The sequence below is a fragment of the Gadus chalcogrammus genome, chromosome 11, assembly GCF_026213295.1.
Source record: "Gadus chalcogrammus isolate NIFS_2021 chromosome 11, NIFS_Gcha_1.0, whole genome shotgun sequence".
Classification (NCBI taxonomy): Eukaryota; Metazoa; Chordata; class Actinopteri; order Gadiformes; family Gadidae; genus Gadus; species Gadus chalcogrammus.
In genome coordinates this window covers 26,969,796-26,993,467 of record NC_079422.1, presented here as the reverse complement: position 1 = coordinate 26,993,467, position 23,672 = coordinate 26,969,796, and the positions used below count along the sequence as shown (strand labels likewise).

Here is a 23,672-nt window from a genome sequence, read left to right as displayed (position 1 = left end):
TGTGTGTGTGCGCGTGTGCGTGTGTGTGTCAGGGCCATGTTTGAAAGAAGCACCCAGAGTACCGTCTCTTTTAAAATCTTTATTTAACAGCAGAATGTTTTATTATCGGAAGAAAAAAGTTTCCCTAAGAAGTAAGTCCCCCTCCCCATGTAACCGGTTCCGTCCCCTCTTCATCGAGCAGTTGGGTACAAAACACTCATCTCCACGTTTCTGTACCAGCTGAAGATACCTTTGATTCCACCCCAAGACATTAGTAAAAGCTTTAACACAACGGGCTCCCGGGGGGGCCCTTCACTCTTCGGGGGCGCCGTTCACCACCACGCCGTTCCCCGCCCCTCCGTTGACGACGATGACGGCGTTGACGACCGCTTCGTTGGCTTTGGTGGACTTTGCGTTGACCTCTACCAAGTGCTCTTTCTTCTTCTCGAGCCCTGATAGGTCGGTGTCGTCTTCGTCTTCGTCGTCGTCGTGGACTCCATTCACACCGTTGGTCTCCTCGTGTGAGCCTGCCTTCGTCACCTCCTCTCCTCCGTTCACCATCCCCTCGGATGGACCAACCGTCTCCCCCGTCTCCGTTTCTTTGTGGTGGGTGTCGTCGCCCTCGACGTCTGGACCTCCGTTCATGGTTGCGTGGAGCTCCACCTCCTCCCTCTCCGTCTCCTGCTGCTCTGGTTCCCCCGGTGCAGAGCGCTCCTCTGGTAGACCGTTGACGGCCGCACTGGGACGGTTCTCCTCCGAGGGTTCCTCCGCGGGCCGGATCTCCTGGCCCCCACTGGGCAGAGCCTCCTCGGGACGTTCTGCTCCACCGTCCCCGTTCTCCAGGCACACAGCTGCTCCGGCTGCTCCTTCTCCTCCTGCTGCTGCTCCTGCCGCCCCTGCAGGAGTCTCCTCTTCTTCTGCTCCTGCCGCCCCTGCAGGCGTGCTCTCTCCTTCCCTCTTGGTCTTGGCGCTGATCAGTCTCTCGTTGATGACCTTCACCTTCTCTGTGGCCTCCGCCAGCTTCATCTCCCAGAACCTCTTCTTGAATTCCTGGAGCCTATTGCTACAAATCAAAACATCATCCATGAACAATGCATCCATTTATTCTTCATAGCATAATAACAATGCAATAATCATCCTAGATGGTAGATGGACTGCATCTATTCAGCGCTTTTCTAACCAGTGGCCACTCAAAGTGCTTTACAATACTGCCCAACATTCACCCCTTCATGCGCACATTCACACACCGACGGCGGGGTCGACCACGCAAGGCGACAGCCAGCTGGTCAGGAGCAGTCAGGGTGAGGCGTCTCGCTCAGGGACACTCAGCGAGGAGGAGCGTGGGATCGAACCAGCAACCTCCCGGTGCCCAGCCAACCCGCTCTACCCCCTGAGCCCCATGCCGCCCCCATAACGGAACACGTTTGGTGTCTCAGGTGCGGTTACTGCTCACCTCTGTGCGTTCTTCCTGATCCCCGTGAGTAGCGCCAGCTGTTCCACAACGGTCTCTGAGGACGGCTTCAGGCCCTGTGGGGGGGGGGGGGGGTCAGGGGTGTTAGCACCTGTTGGCGCCTCGTTAGCTCAAACAAAACCACGTGTCACCGGACGAAGCGGGGCGCCCTCACCTCCGCCACCGCCGGCTCCGTCACGTCGGGCGCCTCCCTTCGGCTGCGCTCCACCCGCACGGCCTGCTGGGTAATGGTGCGGAGGAACTCTGCACTGCACTTGGTCTGTTTGTGGTCCTCGCCGAACTGAGGGAGAACAGGACCATGAGCGCCACGGACAGACTCGGCGACAGGCGTGTCTGTCGGCCCGTCTGTCGGCGTGTCTGTTGGCGTGTCTGTCGGCGTGTCTGTTGGCGTGTCTGTCGGCGTGTTGGCGTGACCCCAACAGACACGCCAACAGACAGCCTCGTGCACCAGAGGGGACGGCAGGAGTAGGTCAGGTACTGACCATGGCAGAGTATGCCGCCTGGGCCTCCTTCTCGTGGCTCATGGCGGAGCGGTAGTCCCCTTTACTGCACAGCCACTGGGACAGCAGGTGCTGACTGGAGGAGGGGGTGACAACGGGAGAAGGCTTTCAGTGACTCGCCAGGGGGTTTAAACCCATCCAAGATAAACAAAAGACAACGCCGTTCCTCTGTTAAAGGAGCTGTAGGGAGGATTTAAATTTTAGTTAGAAAGAGCATAGCTGTCCATTAGTGTCCGAAGTGCACTATGAGAACATCTGTGTGGAGGTGACTGCCTGTCTCTTCATGAGCCGACCACTCCCTGCTCATTGCTGACCAATCCGGACATCATTTCTCTGATTGGCTCAGGGAATCCTTCTTGCCTTTCAGTCCCAGGTGTGTGAAGGGGTGCGTGGTGATGATCAACGTACCTGAACGCTGTGTGGGTGTCGGTGGGGCCGAAGAAGGACATGTTGAGTTTCAGAGCGCTCTCCAGGTACTGCCCTGCGGCCTCCCCGGTCAGCAGCAACCCGAGACAGCCCTGGGGGACGGAACCAGACGGGTCAGCAGAACCACACGGAACCACAACCTCTGCAGACTGTCCAGTCCTGGAGCCATTTACAACGACAGAGAGTGACCTCTGAGACATCCAAAACCGGGCCTACTTGGACCATTGGTGACACAATCCAGAGCACCGTAAACCGGTACACTACGGATACCACGTCTCCGCCCATCCTCTGAGCATTGTGGAACCTGAACAAACCTGTGTGTGTGCGTGTGCGTGTGTGTGTGTGTGTGTGCGCGTGCGTAAGCGTGTTGTGCGCTTTGTGTAAACAGAGGAGACCATCTAGATCAGGGATGGGCAACTTTCATGATAAAGAGGGCCACATTTTTCATCATAACCATTGGAGGGCCACATGACTGCACACTTCAACTAAACGTGAGCTGAGAGAAGCTACACAATTTTGAATTTGGTAGATATGATTTACTGTATTCTGGTGCATTTTGGGGATGGCCACTACCTAAAAAATCATCCAGAATCATAACCTATGTACGGTATGTTAATTGAACCAACATACATTCATTTCATGTTTTCCATGCTCAAACAGCCACATGAATGGTCAGTATTTTTATCAGTGCAAAGGGCTCACATACATCATCATTCAATGAAGTCAAAAAACTGAAAAACAGTGGCCCAACATTAAGTGCAACAACTCAATGAACTCAAACCCAACAAGCAGTTGTAGTTGTAGTGGCGACTTAAGTGGATATCTTTAATGACTGATATCGCTTCTAAGCAAACTAGACGCATGGGTTTGCCTTCGAATTCTATGAATTCTTCTCATCTTTCTTGACCGAGTTTTCTGTAACTCGATCAATTATTATTATTATTTTATTTATTTATTTATTTTTTATTATGTGCGGGCCTGACTGAGTGAGGATGCGGGCCGCACTGAGTGAGGACGCGGGCCGCCAGTTGCCCATCCCTGATCTAGATTGTACAATCTAGATGTTTATGAGATGTAATCGAGGCCAGCGTGTTGCCATAAAGCCCAGCAGGATGTGGGTGGCTGGGGGCGACCTACGTCCAGCGTGGCGACGTAGGGATGGTCCTCCCCGTGGACGGTCAGCACTAAGTGGCGCGCCCTCAGGAGGCACTTCTGGGCCAGGGCCTTCTCCCCGCCGGCCCCGAGGTAGACCGCCAGCAGAGCCTGAAACCACCCAGGAGACATGGACGCATGAACACAGGGCACATGGACACAGGGGACATGGACGCATGAACACAGGGGACATGGACGCATGAACACAGGGGACATGGACGCATGAACACAGGGGACATGGACACAGGGGACATGGACGCATGAACACAGGGGACATGGACACATGAACACAGGGGACATGGACACAGGGGACATGGACGCATGAACACAGGGCACATGGACGCATGAACACAGGGGACATGGACGCATGAACACAGGGGACATGGACGCATGAACACAGGGGACATGGACGCATGAACACAGGGGACATGGACACATGAACACAGGGGACATGGACACAGGGGACATGGACGCATGAACACAGGGCACATGGACACAGGGGACATGGACGCATGAACACAGGGGACATGGACGCATGAACACAGGGGACATGGACGCATGAACACAGGGGACATGGACACAGGGGACATGGACGCATGAACACAGGGGACATGGACACATGAACACAGGGGACATGGACACAGGGGACATGGACGCATGAACACAGGGCACATGGACGCATGAACACAGGGGACATGGACGCATGAACACAGGGGACATGGACGCATGAACACAGGGGACATGGACGCATGAACACAGGGGACATGGACACATGAACACAGGGGACATGGACACAGGGGACATGGACGCATGAACACAGGGCACATGGACGCATGAACACAGGGGACATGGACGCATGAACACAGGGGACATGGACACAAGGGACAAGGACACAAAAGACAAGGACACAGGGGATATGAACACAGGAGACATTAACACATTAACACAGAGGACATGAACACATGGACACATGAACACAGGGGATATGAACACAGGAGACATGAACACAAGGGACAAGGACACAGGAGACAAGGACAAAGGGAATATGAACACAGGAGACAAGGACACAGGGGATATGAACACAGGAGACATGGACACGGGGTCAGGGTTCGCAGCCCCCGCTGTGCGGCGGCGGCGGGGTACTCACGTATTGCTGGATGGTGCTGGGGTGGTCGAAGCCCAGGACCCTCTCGCTGAGCATCACAGCCTTCAGCTGGGCACTGCGGGCCTGGAGCACAGAGGGGCAGACGCACGTCAGTCTACCCACCTACACTCTGTACACATATTGTATTTTGGGTCAGAATGGTGGATTAGAAAAAACACATCTAGGGACGTTATTACCAATGAGAACTATCAAGAGTCCGTATTGGTCCACTGAAGGGTTGCTAGTTAAATCCCTGGTTCCTCCTAGCTGAGTGTCGAGGTGTCCCTGAGCAAGACCACCCTGAATGTCCCGACCAGCCAGCTGTTGCCTTGCATGTTGACCCTCGGCGTCAGTTTGTGAATGTGTGAACGTGTGAACGTGTGTATGAATGGGTGAAAGAGATGCAGAAGTGCAGTGGGGTGTGGGTGAGGGTGAGGGTGAGGGTCCTACCTCTGCTGTCTTGCCCTGCAGGAAGGTGACTCTGGCCAGCGTGCTGAGGCAGTGGCAGGCCTCTGGGTGAAGCTCATCACACACACGACCAAACAGGTAGGACGTCTCCTTCAGACACTCCTGGGCTTGGTCCAGCAAACCTTCAGACGAGGGGACAAGACACAGATACTTAGTAACGCAGTACCAGACACTGTACAGCGAACATACCTGCAGTCAATCGGTGAGGAAATCGAAGAATTACAGAAATCATCACTACATTTCAGGGCTTCAATCTAAAGCAGCAGTTCCCAAACCGGTCTGGCCAAGACCTCATTTACGAGTGTGAAATCTGCACTGTTGTGCATCTGGTTCCACACACATCCTTTAAACCAGGGGTGCCCAACCTTTTTTGACCCAAGATCTACTTTTCAAGTAGCCAACCTCCCGAGATCTACCAGCAAACCTACCTTCAAGCGGGGGGGGGGGGGGGGGGGGGTAGAGAACAATTGTTGACGGGGGGGGGGGGGGGGGGGGGGGGGTTGGAGAACAATTGTTGACGGGGGGGGGGACGGGGGACGGGGGGGGGGGGGGTTGTATCGTGTACCTACGGACTTCAGTGGGGGTTTCATTCCGTCTGCGCACGGCACCTTCTCAACGATAATCAATAATCTTCCTCCCACTCAGGGTGAAAATGGTAGGTCTTAGCTTGTTTCCCCTCAGCCATGCCAACGTTTAGGAGTGTGTAACTACTGTTGACGGCTTTCAACTGCTGTTAACAGCACATGCGCTACCGCACGTATATGTCCCGCGCAAATTTAATTTTATTTAAAAAAAAAAAAAAAAAAAAAAACTTTATTTTTTTTTTTTTCTTCACCCCTCGCGATCGACTTGGGATCTGTCGGCGATCTACTGGTAGACCGCGATCGACTGGTTGGGCACCCCTGCTTTAAACCAATCAGCATGTGAGCCTGTGATATCAGCGTCCCAGAGAACGTCTGTTGACCATGAAGACAGACCTTCAGGATGCATCATCAAACCCCCGGACTGAGAGGTCAGCCCTATGACCCCAGGGGGGAGGACCACAGCGCTCTACCTTTCTCTATGAAGGTCTGGGCCGCCCGGAAGGCTTTGAAGGCGTCGGCAACGGGCATGTGGACGTGCTTGACCAATGGGAAGATGTTCAGCACGTCGTCCGGTCCAATGGGAGCCTTGCTTTGGTTGTCCAGGCAGTAGTCTCTGAGCCTCAACTGCCGCAGAGAAGAACGGTTGATTTAGACACAGAGCACAACCTTCTTCAGTGTTTTACACATTTTATTTTATGTTTTGGATTATATTTGTGACATAAAGATGGTCTTAATCTCTTTGGTATTTGTCACATGGTTAATATAAGACACAAAATAAACAACGGAGTATAGACAGTATATTCAGTCTATAACTTTTATCTAATTTCACGGTGAACTTCACGGTGACGTTGGTGCTGGTTACAGCAGGGCCTCCTTCAACATGGCGGCTCTCAGCGGGGGGGGGTTACCTGCACTCCAGTCTTCAGGCAGAACTCCCTGAGCAGGGACAGCCGCTGCAGGCCGTTCTGCTCCACCACGTGGCTCACGCTGGTCCTGGGGACGGGGGAACACGCGCGTTAAAGCTAGGGGACTCATGGTAGAAGCATGAATTTGTCATATTTGTTGAAATTCTTATTACATCCCGACAGGAATCAAGAAATAAAATAGGCTGAAAAGAAAAGGCCTCAGGCCTGTAATAAGCCTGTCCAAGCGTTTCATTCGGCCCGTGGGAAATTATTGGACAGCCTACCTGTCCGTCTACCTACCTACCCCTACCTGCTCACACCCAGTCACCCAATTACAGTCCGAATCTTCCTCAAGGCTAGCAGAACTTTTGCTCACGCTAGCGAGCTAGTCCCTTGTTTTTGGGGCTTTGGCGGGAGGCCTTGAAGGGAGGGGGGGGGTGGATACGTTCAAAATCGAGCTAATGCTGTCTGGTTTCTCTAAATGTCCTACCCTAGCTTAAATGTGCTAATAAAAACTTGATATCATTTTTGGTCGCTATAACCCTTAATTCATTAACTTAATTAGTATTCAAATTTATCTCACAGAAACCTCGGAACAACAGACAGACAGACAGACAGACAGACAGACAGACGGACAGAGGGACAGACAGACAGACAGACAGACAGACAGACAGACAGACAGACAGACAGACAGACAGACAGACAGACAGACAGACAGACAGACAGACAGACAGACAGACAGACAGAGGGACAGACAGACAGACAGACAGACAGACAGACAGACAGACAGAGGGACAGACAGACAGACAGACAGACAGACAGACAGAGGGACAGACAGACAGACAGAGGGACAGACAGACAGACAGACAGACAGACAGACAGACAGACAGACAGACAGACAGACAGACAGACAGAGGGACAGAGGGACAGACAGACAGACAGACAGACAGACAGACAGACAGACAGAGGGACAGACAGACAGACAGACAGAGGGACAGACAGACAGACAGACAGAGGGACAGACAGACAACGGACAGACAGACAGACAGAGGGACAGACAGACAGACAGACAGAGGGACAGACAGAGTGACAGACAGACAGACAGACAGACAGACAGACAGACAGAGGGACAGACAGACAGACAGAGGGACAGACAGACAGACAGACAGACAGACAGACAGACAGACAGACAGACAGACAGACAGAGGGACAGACAGACAACGGACAGACAGACAGACAGACAGAAGGGGGCGGGGCCTACCCCAGGTGGGCCGTGATGTCATAGGTCTCCAGGGCGTCCTGGCGGACCAGGTTCCACAGCGCCGGGCCGGTCAGCGCCGCCCCCGCGGGGGCGCTCCACGCCGGGGTTTCCGACGCCCCGGCGCCCCCACGGCCGCCGCGGCGCTTGGACTTCTTCTTAGGCTCCTCCCCCGCGGGGGCGGGCGTGAATTGGGGAACCAATAGGCAGCAGAGGAAGTGGCTGACGGCGGCTGATAGGCTCCAGACCTCCACGCTCTGCGGACCCGGCGGGAAGACGTTCAGCGACACGAAGCAACATCACAGACAAACCACGGAGCACACAGCTACACCAAACCATCGCTCAATTAAATCATTATTAAGGACCCGGATAAAGTAAGGAAGGGGATTAGGGCCAAATCATGTGATTCTGTTTTGAAGTTTTTACTTTAATCTCTGAATTCTGACTTTAAAGTCAGAATCTTTAGATTAAAGTCAGAACTCCAAAGTAAATATTCCGTACTAAAGTCACACTCTATCTGTTGTAAGTGTTATCACATTCTACCGGCCCTGTAAGGTCTAACTCTAATCACGTCATTTGGAACGTGTGATGGTGAGAGCAGATCAGAGCGTAGCACGGTACCTGGACGAAGCTGTTGAACACCCTCCTGGCGGAGCGCACCACCACCTCGGCCAGGGCCACCCGCTGCAGAGAGACGACAGGACGACAGGACGACAGGACATCAGGACGACAGGACGACAGGACAACAGGACAACAGGACAGGACGACAGGACAACAGGACGACAGGACAACAGGACGACAGGACGACAGGACAACAGGACAGGACGACAGGACAACAGGACGACAGGACAGGACGACAGGACGACAGGACATCAGGACGACAGGACGACAGGACAACAGGACAGGACGACAGGACAACAGGACGACAGGACAACAGGACGACAGGACGACAGGACGACAGGACAACAGGACGACAGGACAACAGGACGACAGGTCAGGACGACAGGACAGGACGACAGGACGACAGGACATCAGGACGACAGGACGACAGGACAGGACGACAGGACGACAGGACATCAGGACGACAGGACGACAGGACAACAGGACGACAGGACAACAGGACAGGACGACAGGACAACAGGACGACAGGACGACAGGACGACAGGACGACAGGACATCAGGACGACAGGACATCAGGACGACAGGACGACAGGACAACAGGACAGGACGACAGGACGACAGGACATCAGGACGACAGGACGACAGGACAACAGGACAGGACGACAGGACGACAGGACAACAGGACAACAGGACAACAGGACAGGACGACAGGACAACAGGACGACAGGACGACAGGACGACAGGACAACAGGACAACAGGACGACAGGACAGGACGACAGGACGACAGGACGACAGCACAGGACGACAGGACGACAGGACGACAGGACAGGACGACAGGACGACAGGACGACAGGACAACAGGACATCAGGACGACAGGACGACAGGACGACAGGACAGGACGACAGGACGACAGGACGACAGGACATCAGGACGACAGGATGACAGGACAGGACGACAGGACGACAGGACAGGACGACAGGACGACAGGACAACAGGACAGGACGACAGGACGACAGGACGACAGCACAGGACGACAGGACGACAGGACGACAGGACAGGACGACAGGACGACAGGACGACAGGACAACAGGACATCAGGACGACAGGACGACAGGACGACAGGACGACAGGACGACAGGACGACAGGACGACAGGACGACAGGACATCAGGACGACAGGATGACAGGACAGGACGACAGGACGACAGGACAGGACGACAGGACGACAGGACGACAGGACAACAGGACAGGACGACAGGACGACAGGATGACAGGACAGGACGACAGGACAACAGGACAACAGGACAACAGGACAACAGGACAACGCGTGAGACAGGGGGAGCGTCAACAGGCCTCTCAAAAGGGAAAACCCTGCTGCTGGCTTCAGATGGAAAGCCATGAGGGTACATACTGGTCGTGAAGTGGATTAATCCTGGTCTGAATTTCCCCATTAAGTTTTAAAATATGTAAAACGGGATGTAAATAAGGACTCAAATCGCCCTGTGTGGTTTAAGGCGTGCTGCATGTCACAACCTGATGGCAGTTGGTGGTTTACAAGCCTGTCAATCAACACAATGTCCCCTCAGGGATCAATAAAGTATTTCAAACACTAATAAACATTCTGCCTTCAGCCAGCCGTAACAGCCACGCCCTTTCATGGAAGTAAAAGGATCCAAGATGGACTTTTATTACATTTGGATACTGATCGGGGAACCGATCAAACTGGGTGATCGGTTTCCTTCACAATAAGACAAACTCACCAGTATGTGCCTCAGGCGTTCCTTGTGCTCTGATTGGCTGATGGCTTTGATGACATGACCCAGGTAGCGGAGGTTGATGCCGCTGTGGTGCAGGGCCTGTTTCAGGGTGGCGCTGTCCATGGGAACCTCGACGCCCTGGAGGCAGTAGTCCACCTGGGGACACACACACACACACACACACACACACACACACACACACACACACACACACACACACACACACACACACACACACACACACACACACACACACACACACACACACACACACACACACATCCCAGTTCACAACACACCTGGGGGAGCTAGCTCTTCTCATTTCATAGCACGTTTTGTGTTGACAGCCATCAGAACATAACGACGTCGTCGTAAAACATGTCTGTGACCCAAGGCGTGGACGCCACCTGCTGTTTCCCCGAGCAGCTGGTCGGGGAGGCTGATAACAATCGACGCACACCATCAGAGATGGACCGGCTACACAAAGGCTACGAACAAAACTACACAAATGCTACGAACAAAGCTACACAAATGCTACGAACAAAGCTACACAAATGCTACGAAGGCGGCGGGCCGAGTGCGACATGGACCCCCGGAGCGCTGGACGCGGCGGGCGGGGGAACGGCGGTGCTTACAAAGTCAGGAATCTGCTGCTTGATGATGAAGGCGGCGGCCTCCCTCAACAGCCTCTCCTGGAGCCGGGTGGCCGCGCTGTCACCGCCGGGGAAGGACACGCCTGGGGACACGGACAGAGCGGCCATTGAGTCAGGTTTACAAAGACCGGTCGTTTCCTAACACTGGATCAAAACACTTCTAGGTTTGTGTGAGAGTGAGTGTGAGTGTGAGCGTAAGTGTGTGTGTGTGTGTTTGTGTGTGTCTGTGCGTGTGTGTTTGAGTGTGAGTGTGAGTGTGAGTGTGAGTGTGAGTGTGAGTGTGAGTGTGAGTGTGCGTGTGTGTGTGTGTGTGTGAGAGTCTGTGTGTGTGTGTGTGTCTGTGTGTCTGTGTGTGTGTGTGCGTGTGCGTGTGCGTGTGCGTGTGTGTGCGTGTGTGTGTGTGTGTGTGTGTGTGTGTCTGTGCGTGTGTGTTTGAGAGTGTGAGTGTGAGTGTGAGTGTGAGTGTGAGTGTGAGTCTGTGTGTGTCTGTGTGTGTGTGTGAGTCTGTGCGTGTGTGCGTGTGCGTGTGTGCGTGCGTGCGTGTGCGTGTGCGTGTGTGTGCGTGTGTGTGTGTGTGTGTGTGTACCTGAACAGAACACGTTGGGGTTGAAGCGCATCTCGAAGATGAGGTTGCTGACGGAGCCGACCTCCTCACACGCCGCCCTCACTGCTTTGGTAGCGCGGGCGTCGCCTGTGCACGACAAACGCTCATCGTTAACATCGTTAAGACCTCAGACCAGGTGGTACGTCAGTGACCTTTGACCCCTGACACCCCCCCCCCGGGTCGTCACCTGGTTTTGCACACTCTTCAAAGCCCCCGTCCTCTTCCATCAGTTCTCTGACCCGCTGGTTGAACTGCGTGTGCCTGGGGGGTGAAGAAGGCGCGGTCAGTGTTTGGTCAGAGGGGCTCCGTCGCCCTCGGCTGGTTTCTAACAGAAGAGACGACTGCTCCGGGGGCCTCCAGTGCGCCATGAACACCTCCCCAGCAGAGCTCTTCACATCAGACCAGCGTTGGGGCGACGGTTCCCCTCGGGGACCCCGAGGGGCTCCGCTGGAGCAGCAGAATGGGTGGTGGGGGGGGGGCTTACTTGTGTTGGACGAAGGCGTGCCACAGCTCCCGTCTCAGCCTGCACAGGCCGTGAGGATACCTCCGGGGTAGCCCCGTGTCCGAGTGGTAGCTCTCCGGCCACCGGTCTCCTCCTGCTTCTGAACACTTGGGCCTCTCCTCCTCCTTCGCCTCCTCCTTCGCCTCCTCCTTCACCTCCTCCTTCGCCTCCTCCTTCGCCTCCTCCTTCACCTCCTCCTTCACCTCCTCCTTCACCTCCTCTTTCACCTCCTCCTTCACCTCCTCCTTCACCTCCTCCTTCACCTCCTCCTCCTTCACCTCCTCCTTCGCCTCCTCCTTCACCTCCTCCTTCACCTCCTCCTCCTTCACCTCCTCCTTCGCCTCCTCCTTCGCCTCCTCCTTCACCTCCTCCTTCACCTCCTCCTTCTCCTCCTCCTCCTTCACCTCCCCCTCCACCGTCTCCTTCACCTCCTCCACCTCCTCCTCCACCTGCCCCCCTGCGGTCAGGGCGCGCTCCGCCGCCTCCACCTCGGGGCAGAAGTTGGCGTCGGCGGGCATGGTGCGGACGAGGTCCAGCAGGTAGAAGCGGCCGTCGCCGCCCAGCAGGCCCTGGGCGTCCACCGAGGTGAAGAGGGGCACCTGGTACCCCGCGGGGCCCAGCACCGCGTGCCTCTGCAGGGACAGGGCCTTGGCCGACTGGGCCAGCAGCACCAGCAGCTGCCTGCGTCTGGGGGACTCCTGGGGGCCCGCGTTCAGCCCGTACATCAGACCCCTGGAAGGAGGACAGAGGGGGTTACGGTGTTGTTATCGACAGAGGAACCAGAGGAACCGCGGGCATCTCAGTCTGTCTGCGGAACCAGAACCACACAGAGTTGAACCGCCGGGTGAGCTTCCAGTGAGCAACAGTGGACCTCCTACAGCTTTAGACCGACCCGGACCGGACCAACAGCGAGTCCCTGTCGTCTGTGTGTTTATATCATGTTCTTCACTGCGCCACACCGCCCTTGTACGTGCACACTTGGCCGTGATCTGTTTCTGGTTCTAAATCTAGTCCAGTCTGCGTGTGAAGCCCTTAATCAGTCACAGTCCCGGAATGTTGCACCACGGCCCACATTTTACAGATTCCGACTCTGAGTGCAGGGTTCACCTCGAGGGGGGCGGGGCCGGAGCCTCCGGGTCCGCCTCCGGGTCCGCCTCCGGCTCGGGGCCGTCCGACCCGGGGGCCAGGCCCTGGGCGGACAGACGCACCCCCCGGTAGTCCACGGTGGCGGTGGGCAGCGTGTGGAGGGCCTGCAGATCCCCCAGGTCGCTGTACGCCTGGACCCCGCTCAGCTCCAACCGCTGGGCAGCCCTGGAGGGAGGGGGAGGCGGGGTTAAGGAGGAGGCGGGGTTAAGGAGGAGGCGGGGTTAAGGAGTCATTACATCCTGACTGATCTCAGGTAAGAGGTCATTCAGGGTCGTGTGAGTGTGAGCACGGCGACTGCCAATAATCGTGAGCGCGCTGAAGAATTTAAGATAAGATACGAGGAGATGAGATAAGAGTTCATTCATCCAAGACGGGTCCTTTTGGCGTCTCCGCAGAATTTGGTGGCCAGCCCAACAAAAAGAGTAAAAAAACGAAAATGAAAATGGTAAAAACAAAAGAATGTGAAAGTACATAAATACAACACAATACAGTATTGTACTCTCACTATTAGGGTTAGATCCGGTACGGGCGGGAGTCCTACCTGCGGCCCCGCTCCCCCCCGGCGCTGGACGAGCCCTGGCTCATGAAGACCCCCCCCCAGAGGAAGCCCGGCTCCTCTCCGCCCGCGCTGACCGTCTCCGCGAAGCCGTCCACCAGCGTCTCTGCACCCTGGGCCGCGGCCAGCACGAAGGCACTGTTCACCTGGGGGGGGGGGGCAGAACGCTTTAGACACCCCACGTCTGGATCCTGATCCTGCTCGTTAACCTTCCTCTGCCTGCTACCATTCATTGGTTCTATCTGGTTCCATCTGGTTGTGCTAGGTTGTGTCTGGTTGTGTCTGGTTGTGTCTGGTTCTATCTGGCTCTATCTGGCTCTATCTGGTTCTATCTGGTCCCATCTGGTTGTGGCTGGTTCTATCTGGTTGTGTTAGGTTGTGTTTGGTTGTGTCTGGTTGTGTCTGGTTGTACCTGGCTCTATCTGGTTCTATCTGGTTCTATCTGGTCCCATCTGGTTCTGGCTGGTTCTATCTGGTTCTTTCTGGTTCTGCTAGGTTGTGTCTGGTTGTATCTGGCTCTATCTGGTTCTATCTGGTTGTGTTAAGTTGTGTCTGGCTCTCTCTGGCTCTATCTGGTTATATCTGGGGGTATCTGGTCCCATCTGGTCCCATCTGGTCCCATCTGGTTCTATCTGGTTCTGTCTAGTCCCATCTGGTTGTGGTTGGTTCAATCTGTTTGTGCTATGTTGTGTCTGGTTCTTTCTGGTTGTGTCTGGTTGTGTCTGGTTGTGTCTGGTTGTGTCTGGTTGTGTCTGGTTCTGTCTGGTTGTGGGTGCGTTACTGCAGAGCCCTGGGGACTGACCTGCAGCAGGGTCCGGTCTCTCCACAGTCTCTCCTCCAGGGTCCCCTGGGGGAGGTCTCTGGCGGCCTGCAGCTCTTCATTCCAGTCTGGAGCCTGACAACCAGACACATACACAAGGTATTTTCATTTGCATAGATTTCAGGCGTCCTCAACCATGCAACAATGAAATAAACCTAAATTAATGATATAGAACTATAAAGTTAACCCTAACGAGTAATAAAGTAAGAACAAAATCAGAATAGTGCAAACACACCCTCAGATACAACCCCCCCCCCCCCCAAACAGAATGAAATTGCTGCTATTTTACAGACTGTAAAACTAAAAAAGAAACTTATGCTGCTTCTCTTAGATTTTATTATTTTACTGTCTATCTTTTTAATATTAGTAATGTCCTTATCTCTTCTCTTCGATGTTTACCTTTAGTGTTGTCTTATCGGTTGTTTAACTTTAGTGTAGTCTAATCTGTTTATCTGTTCCCCGTGGGATAGTGAGGAACGTCTTCTCGATGCTCAGTATGTCTGCATGTCAAGTGATTGACAATAAAGCCGACTTTGACTGTGATGACCCACGTCGACGCGGTGAGTACGAGTGGTACCTGTGCGGCCGCCTGCTGGTCCAGCCCCAGCCGGCTGAAGGTGTTCCTCTGGGTCCGGGAGATGGCCGCGGGCCCCAGCCAGCACACGGTGCGGTAGGGGGTGGGGAGCACCTCCGCGGGGGGCAGCTGAGCCCTACAGGGGGGGAGGACGGAGGTATGGGTCAGAGTCTCTCCAGCGGGTCGACGCAGCCTTCCTCTCTGGGAGTGACCAAGGTCTTCCTCCTCTGAGGTCAGTGTCTGCACCCGATTGGTCGTGCTGGTATTGATGTCAGGAAGGCTCCGGGAACCAGGGTCTCAAGGAGTCCCAAGGAACCCTGGAGGCAACTGAGCCAGACTAACAAACCCGAAACCTCATCCCGAAACATGCATTGGTCCTGTTAAACGGCAAAATGGTAAATGGACTGCATTCATACAGCGCTTTTCTAACCAGTGGCCGCTCAAAGCGTTTTACAACGCTGCCTAACATTCACCCATTCATGCACACGTTCACACACTGATGGCGGTGGCAGCAATGCAAGGTGACAGCCAGCTGGTCAGGAGCAGTCGGGGTGAGGCGTCTCGCTCAGGGACACCTCGACACTCAGTGAGGAGGAGCCGGGGATCGAACCAGCAACCGTCCAGTTACCAACCAACCCGGTCTACCTCCTGAACCACATGCCGCCCCTGTTGCTGGGCTGCTTGTGGCGTTGACAGAATAGTTAATGGGTGAACAGATCCCTCAACGCCGACGTAGAAGTCATGTGTTCTGGAACCACTCCAAGAAGAACCATGGGCCTTATCCACCCTGAGGATGGTTCCCCCCCTTCTAGCCCGCGTTTAGAACCAAGGTGGAACCAAGATGGCCGCCAGGTGACTATAAGGAACCAAGATGGCCGCCCGGTGACTATAAGGAACCAAGATGGCTGCCAGGTGACTATAAGGAACCAAGATGGCCGCCAGGTGACTATAAGGAACCAAGATGGCCGCCAGGTGACAATAAGGCCCATTGAATAACGCTGCAGAGCTCCGCGTTCCCCTAGCGAGCGGCTACCTGGTCTTGGCGGTGGAGAGGGCTTGTTTGAAGGCCGGGCTGAGGTGACAGAGCAGGTCGGTGAAACAGTGGCAGAGCGGAGACGCCTGAACGGGACGCGGGTCGAACACCTCTTCTGTGGACCTGGAGCAAAGGGAGGAACACGAGGGGGTAGTGAGGGAGGGTCGGTGATTAACTCAGCACAGATAATGGATCACTACGGCCCGAAGACTTCTACCCAGCACATGATTATATTATATTGTTCACACTACTACTGATATTAAACAAAAAACACACTGCCCATAACTTTTCTTTTTAAATCTATTCTTCCAGCTGTATTATTACCCTGTAATAGCCTTACTGCTTGGTAGTATATTTATCTTTATATGCATATTATTTTTGCCCTATATATTTGGTTTCCTGTTGCTCGTGATAATAATGTGTTGCCCTGTCCATCTGACAACAAAAGACTTGAACTTGAACCTTTCTAATTCCCCAAAGGGCTCTGCACTCTGTGGTTTTTAGTTTTTAAACCACGTCTGTGCAGCACTATAACCTCTTCTGTCACCATTCCGTTATCGATCGCCTGGCCTGATGGCTCCCAGCCAAGTCTCTCTGGTTACAAAGGTGTCTGCAAAAGACTCAAGGCTCACCTGTTCAGAGTTCACCTTGACTTTGCATAGCCTCCCCCCTTAGCCCTTACCTCCCTACACCCCCCTTAGCCCTTACCTCCCTACACCCCCCTTAGCCCTTACCTCCCTACACCCCCCTTAGCCCTTACCTCCCTACACCCCTCTTATTCACTTACTGTAAGTTGTACCTTCTTGCACTTAACAATAGTACTTAGCATTGTGTAGCGTCTTATCCTAGCTATCTGTGTGTACACAGGGAATGGGTTAACCTAGTGATTGTTAGTGCTTGGCACTTGGCTCCATGAACATCCTCACTGTACCCTCAGAGATATATTGTTGTTTCTCTTTCGTCTGTCAAATGTACTTATTGTGAGTCGCTTTGGGTAAAGCGTCTGCTAAATGCCCTGAATGTAAATGTAATTGTAAATGTAAATGTAGATGTAAATGCTACATGACCAGGTGTAAAAACACTACGGATAACAAACCCTAAACTAACACGAGCAACATGCAGGTTTGTTACCTATTGACATAGAATCCTTTTGGACACGACGTGACGTCATAGCGGCTTCCTTCAAGGGTCACCACGGTAACGTACAGGAAGTCCCCCTGCAGCTTCCTGTGGCCGGGCGGTGGATTCCAACAGCTGAGGGATAAGTCCCTGAGATAGATGGAGCCCTGAGAGGAGGAGACCAGCGGGTTGGATCGGGCCTCCACACTCAGCGCCTGGAGTCAGCCCAGCCGGCTGGCTTTGTCTTTCATGATTCATTTATTTGAACTCATTACTAACCTACTATTAGCGATAACAACCCTAATCAGACTTAACCTTTGTTGTGCTAGATTATGATACCATTATCTGTCCACTGAGGAGCCTATGGACCTGGTCAGACCGGTACCACTGGTACACACAGACACAATGGACCTGGACGGACTGGTACCACTGGTACCACTGGTACACAGACACTATGGACCTGGACGGACTGGTACCACTGGTACCACTGGTACACAGACACAATGGACCTGGATGGACGGGCTGCTCCTCCTGGTACCTCTGTCTGGGAGCTGTGCGGCAGCAGGGCCATGAGGGGCCTCTCCAGGGACCCCGGGAGCAGGTATTCCGGGGGCGTTCCATCCTGGACCCCTGCCTCTGCCTTTGGAACGCTGAGGGAGCGCTTCAGGCTGCGGCCGGTGGGAGAGCCCCCGTCTTTGGCGGCACCTGGAAAACAAAAAGAGCAACAATTCCGGTTTATTATGTCTGTGTTCTAAACCCATGTGATCTGACGAAGGCCTCTGTAGGCCGAAACGTTATCACCAACTCAACATTCTTACTGTTGGAACTCGGGAGTGTGCGGCACCTTCTTTTCTCACATGTTTTTAAAACCTGGCCTGGTGCCACACGCGTGTGAACGCTGATGCAGAGTGTTTAACGTGTGTTGGATGCGTGTTTGATGCGTGTTTGACGTATGTTTGATGTGTCTTTGACGCATGTTTGACGCGGGTTTGACGCGTGTTTGCCGTGTGTTCGATGTGGTTAGACATGTGTTTGATGTGTGTTTGACGCGTGTTTGACGCGTGTTTGCCGTGTGTTCGATGTGGTTAGACATGTGTTTGATGTGTGTTTGACGTGTGTTTGATGTGTGTTTAACGCGTGTTAGACATGTGTTGGATGCGTGTTTGATGTGTGTTGGGTGTGGTTAGCCATGTGTTGGATGTGTGTTGGATGTGTGTTTGACGTGTGTTGATGTGTGTTTGACGTGTGTTGGATGTGGTTAGACATGTGTTTGATGTGTGTTTGACGTGTGTTGGATGGGGTTAGACATGTGTTGGTGATGTGGTTAGATTTGTGTTGGACGGGTGTAGGATGTGTGTTTGACGCGTGTTGGATGTGGTTCGATTTGTGTTGGATGTGTTAATATGTGTTGGATGTGTGTTGGATATGTGTTGGATGTGGTTGGACGTGTATTGGACGTGTGTCGGACGTGTGTTGGACGTGTGTCAGACGTGTGTCAGAGGTATGTTGGACGTGTGTTGGACGTGTGTTGGACGTGTGTTGGACGTGTGTCAGAGGTGTGTTGGACGTGTGTTGGACGTGTGTCAGAGGTGTGTTGGACGTGTGTCAGAGGTGTGTTGGACGTGTGTCGGACGTGTGTTGGACGTGTGTTGGACGTGTGTCAGAGGTGTGTTGGACGTGTGTTGGACGTGTGTCAGAGGTGTGTTGGACGTGTGTCAGAGGTGTGTTGGACGTGTGTCGGATGTGTGTCGGACGTGTGTTGGACGTGTGTCAGAGGTGTGTTGGACGTGTGTTGGACGTGTGTCAGAGGTGTGTTGGACGTGTGTCGGACGTGTGTTGGACGTGTGTTGGACGTGTGTCAGAGGTGTGTTGGACGTGTGTTGGACGTGTGTTTGCCGTGTGTTCGATGTGGTTAGACATGTGTTTGATGTGTGTTTGACGCGTGTTTGACGTGTGTTTGATGTGTGTTTAACGCGGGTTAGACATGTGTTTGATGTGTGTTTGACGCGTGTTTGACGTGTGTTTGATGTGTGTTTAACGCGTGTTAGACATGTGTTGGATGCGTGTTTGATGTGTGTTGGGTGTGGTTAGCCATGTGTTGGATGTGTGTTGGATGTGTGTTTGACGTGTGTTGATGTGTGTTTGACGTGTGTTGGATGTGGTTAGACATGTGTTTGATGTGTGTTTGACGTGTGTTGGATGGGGTTAGACATGTGTTGGTGATGTGGTTAGATTTGTGTTGGACGGGTGTTGGATGTGTGTTTGACGCGTGTTGGATGTGGTTAGACTTGTGTTGGATGTGTTAATATGTGTTGGATGTGTGTTGGATATGTGTTGGATGTGGTTGGACGTGTATTGGACGTCTGTCAGACGTGTGTTGGACGTGTGTCGGACGTGTGTTGGACGTGTGTCAGAGGTGTGTCAGAGGTATGTTGGACGTGTGTTGGACGTGTGTCAGAGGTGTGTTGGACGTGTGTTGGACGTGTGTCAGAGGTGTGTTGGACGTGTGTTGGACGTGTGTCAGAGGTGTGTTGGACGTGTGTCAGAGGTGTGTCGGACGTGTGTCGGACGTGTGTTGGACGTGTGTTGGACGTGTGTCAGAGGTGTGTTGGACGTGTGTCAGAGGTGTGTTGGACGTGTGTCGGATGTGTGTCGGACGTGTGTTGGACGTGTGTCAGAGGTGTGTTGGACGTGTGTTGGACGTGTGTCAGAGGTGTGTTGGACGTGTGTCGGACGTGTGTTGGACGTGTGTTGGACGTGTGTCAGAGGTGTGTTGGACGTGTGTTGGACGTGTGTCAGAGGTGTGTTGGACGTGTGTCAGAGGTGTGTTGGACGTGTGTTGGACGTGTGTTGGACGTGTGTCAGAGGTGTGTTGGACGTGTGTCAGAGGTGTGTTGGACGTGTGTTGGACGTGTGTTGGACGTGTGTTGGATGTGTGTTGGATGTGTGTTGGACGTGTGTGGATCACCTGGGCTGTTTGTGAGCGTCTCCAGGACGCTGGGGGACCGCCCTTCCTTCAGGGCGTCTTGGGGTCCCGAGGTCCTGAGCAGCTCCAGCACGCGGCCCAGGTGGGCCCTGGCGGAGTGGGGGGAATAGGGCTCTGGGAACACAACAGGTGAGGCGTCCTCAGGCTGGGAGATAACGGACTTTATGACACTGTGACACTCAAACTAGAAAGTCAACATAGCCGGAGGGGTCCGAGGATTGCGGTTTGGCAGGTGAGTGGAACAGAGTGTGTGGATTGATGTCGCTCGCTGCACTGCTGCCAACTCCAACTTTGGTTCACGTTCAAACGATTCTCATCAAATAAAGCAGCTGTAGACACAGGTTAACAGTTGGGTTGGAGGGCTGGAGGTCTTATTACACCTGGCCCTGGAGGGAAGTCTACTCTCAGCCATAAAACCACACTCCAGCTCGTTTTACTCTCCGTGTTTAAACACCACAGAATTGACACACTCAACATATATACCTCTTTGTTTTCTTACGACTAGACCAACAGCACCAAGCGCTGTTGGTGATTGTGCTACAAAAGACGAGATTTAACCAAATGTCTCGCCTGGGATCCTTGAAGCACTATATTACCTTATTATTCAAACAGTACTGGAACAACACCCAAAGAAACACGCATCTAATCTTTTGATAACAATAAGTATGAAACAAATATTGGCCAAGTCGCAAGGCATGAATGCACTGTTCCTACATAAGCACATTTCAATCGCTTCAGAGAACCTCTCACACATTCTACCCGCTGAAATTTGCGGCTTGGCACCCAGACGTAAGATACAACACTCAGCTAGCCGGAACTGGTTGATCTCCACAAGGTGAGGCCGCTGTTTTACATGCCACTGGGAGCGACTCAACAGCCACTGGGAGTGACTCAACAGCCACTGGGAGCGAGATTGTTGATTACAATAATTATTAGCTTCGGCTCCCATGGCTGTCAATCACAAGGAGGCTGTTTATACAACACATTTTATTCAAACATAACCCAAGACTAGTACGCCAAAAAACACTGCGACATCTAATCACAAGAATGAGTACGAACTGGTAATGCCTAACTGGTTTTGTTTACTCCAAGCCTCCAAATAAGGACATGCACCATGCATTCCTCGCAGCGCTGCAACCACGACGTTCTGCTGTGCACCACAGCAACAGCGCTGGAGGAGCTGACGAAGCTGACGAGGCGCTGGAGGAGCTGGAGCACGTCAGCCCACCGCCCGTGCTCCAGCTCCTCCAGCAGCACGCTGGAGGAGCAGCCTCGCAGACAGGCCCACCGTGCCTCGCTCCAGGGACAACGAACCCCACCGAATGGGCTAGGGATGTGCTATGATGCAGTGTTGCTATAGCGTGACAGTGTTGAGGGGGGGATAATAACTGACCATGAGGTTTTTTTCATGTCTAACTATGAGTCAAAAACCCATTTCAGAGCTTTGAAACAGAGGCAATCAAATACCAATATAAACGTTAATAGATCTCGCCTGTTTGCCGATTGCCTTGCCTGTATATCTATCTGGAGAGGGACCTTTGTGTAGCACTGCCAACCACGGAGCTAGTGTTGACAAGGCCAAACTGAACCAACATCACTGATTACCTGTTGCATTGAAATGACGAGGCGAGCGTCTCTGATCCAATCCCGGTATCGTTTGAGCGTTAGAAGGCACAGTGATACTGAGAGAGAGAAGAATGGCTGACAAGTAAACACACGCTACCTTCAACCAGGCGGAGGACGGATCCTGGCCTGAGACCCCTCAGGCTCTTCAGATCCACCAGGGGGTCCAGGGGTGCACCGGCGAGAGCCAATGAGAAGCTGGAGCGTGGACACACCTCCTCCCGGGCCGTGAGGGCCATGACCGTGTCCTGAACCTGCCAGAAACCGTGCACCTGAGGAACACACGGCAGGGCCAGGAGGTCAGGCAGGGGGTCACGTGTTACACATGTGGGTGTGACCGTGTTACACCCACACGTGTAGCAGGCGGTACACCATGTGCTACGTAACATGTAGCACATTACGTCACAGGTAACGCAAGCTACCTGTCCATCGACAGGTAGCCCTGCTGGCCGGGCGTCCCAGCTTTGAGGTGTGTGTGCGGAGCTCTTTACCTGCATCTCAAACATCTCCAGGCCCGCCCCCTGGACCTTCACAGGAAAGGACGAGTCGTCTGCGTTCATGACGAAGGCCTCCGGGACGCCACTGGGCGGGGAGACGTCTGTGGACAGATCAGAGATCAGAGCGTTTTGTCTCTGAAGAGGGAAGTTCCTCCAGCCTTATGGAGTGACATCTGACACATGCAGGAGCGGTTAGTACACATTAGTTCATAGCAACCCAGACACCGATGCCAGTGGTGGGAATCCATCTGAGATAATGAGGGCGTCATCATGTGCAATCAAATCCTCATGACTAAGGCTTGAGGTGCTCTGAGTGTACGTGTGTGTGTGTGTGTGTGTGTGTGTGTGTGTGTGTGTGTGTGTGTGTGTGTGTGTGTGTGTGTGTGTGTGTGAGAGAGAGACACAGGTAGAGAAAGAGAGAGAGAGAGAGACACAGGTAGAGAAAGAGAGAGAGAGAGAGAGAGAGAGAGACACAGGTAGAGAAAGAGAGAGAGAGAGAGACACAGGTAGAGAAAGAGAGAGAGAGAGAGAGAGAGAGAGAGAGAGAGAGAGAGAGAGAGAGAGAGAGAGAGAGAGAGAGAGAGAGAGAGAGAGAGAGAGAGAGAGAGAGAGAGAGAGAGAGAGAGGGAGAGAGACAGGTAGAGAGAGAGAGAGAGAGGGAGCGAGAGAGTTAATTCCAATCCAGTTCAGTCCATGAACACTGAGAAAGTGAAAGTGGGGTGTGTCTCTCCCACACACGTACTACACATACACACAAACACACACCCAGCCACCCCACACACACACACACACACACACACACACACACAGGCGCACACGCACAGGCAGGGTGCAGGACCCAGCGTGTTCCTCAACTCAAGCAAGTTGAAAAACGACTAAGCCTGTTGAATAAGCATGCGAGTTTCGTGTCGTCTCGGGGAGAGAGGGGACAACCACACCTCTCTCTGGCATGCTGCAGCTTCATTACGCAGAGCATAACGAGCCCAGCCCCACAGAGCCCTGTTCAGAACCAGATAACAGAGGCAGACACACGGCGCCACAGACAGATGCTGCAGCATCATATAAACAAATAGAGAGACATTTTAGACTTTTATAACTGAGCCCGGGGCTGCTTCACGTCTGCAGAGCAGCACGCTGAAGGTTTCCCTGTGTCTGATTGGCTGGGATCAAACCCTCCTCTCGTCCTTTTCCGTCCCCTGCCCAGGTTCCGCACCTCCCTGCATCGGGGCCCTTTCCTCTCTCCGACTGCCCAGATCGCCACTACAAGCCTCCATTGTGTCGGTCCCCGTCGGC

At 53.6% G+C, this 23,672-nt stretch overlaps 1 protein-coding gene across 1 annotated transcript; it reads right to left on the bottom strand.

The window, feature by feature from the left end:
• Window positions 1–27: 27 nt before the first annotated feature.
• Window positions 28–22,563, bottom strand: si:ch211-166a6.5 (clustered mitochondria protein homolog). The gene is made up of 28 exons (XM_056602496.1): window positions 22,374–22,563; window positions 21,983–22,154; window positions 20,242–20,373; window positions 17,812–17,978; window positions 17,286–17,440; window positions 16,155–16,277; window positions 15,125–15,257; window positions 14,530–14,622; window positions 13,713–13,873; window positions 13,133–13,336; window positions 12,475–12,757; window positions 12,008–12,174; window positions 11,711–11,784; window positions 11,506–11,610; window positions 10,902–11,002; window positions 10,270–10,422; window positions 8,509–8,571; window positions 7,891–8,144; window positions 6,633–6,717; window positions 6,195–6,348; window positions 5,123–5,262; window positions 4,676–4,756; window positions 3,514–3,639; window positions 2,359–2,468; window positions 1,933–2,026; window positions 1,605–1,730; window positions 1,433–1,506; window positions 28–1,042 (listed from the first exon to the last, which is right to left on the bottom strand). The coding sequence occupies exons 1-28, from the start codon at window positions 22,440–22,442 to the stop codon at window positions 292–294; spliced, it is 4,350 nt and encodes a 1,449-aa protein (XP_056458471.1). The 5' UTR covers window positions 22,443–22,563; the 3' UTR covers window positions 28–291.
• Between the last annotated feature and the right edge of the window lie 1,109 nt (window positions 22,564–23,672).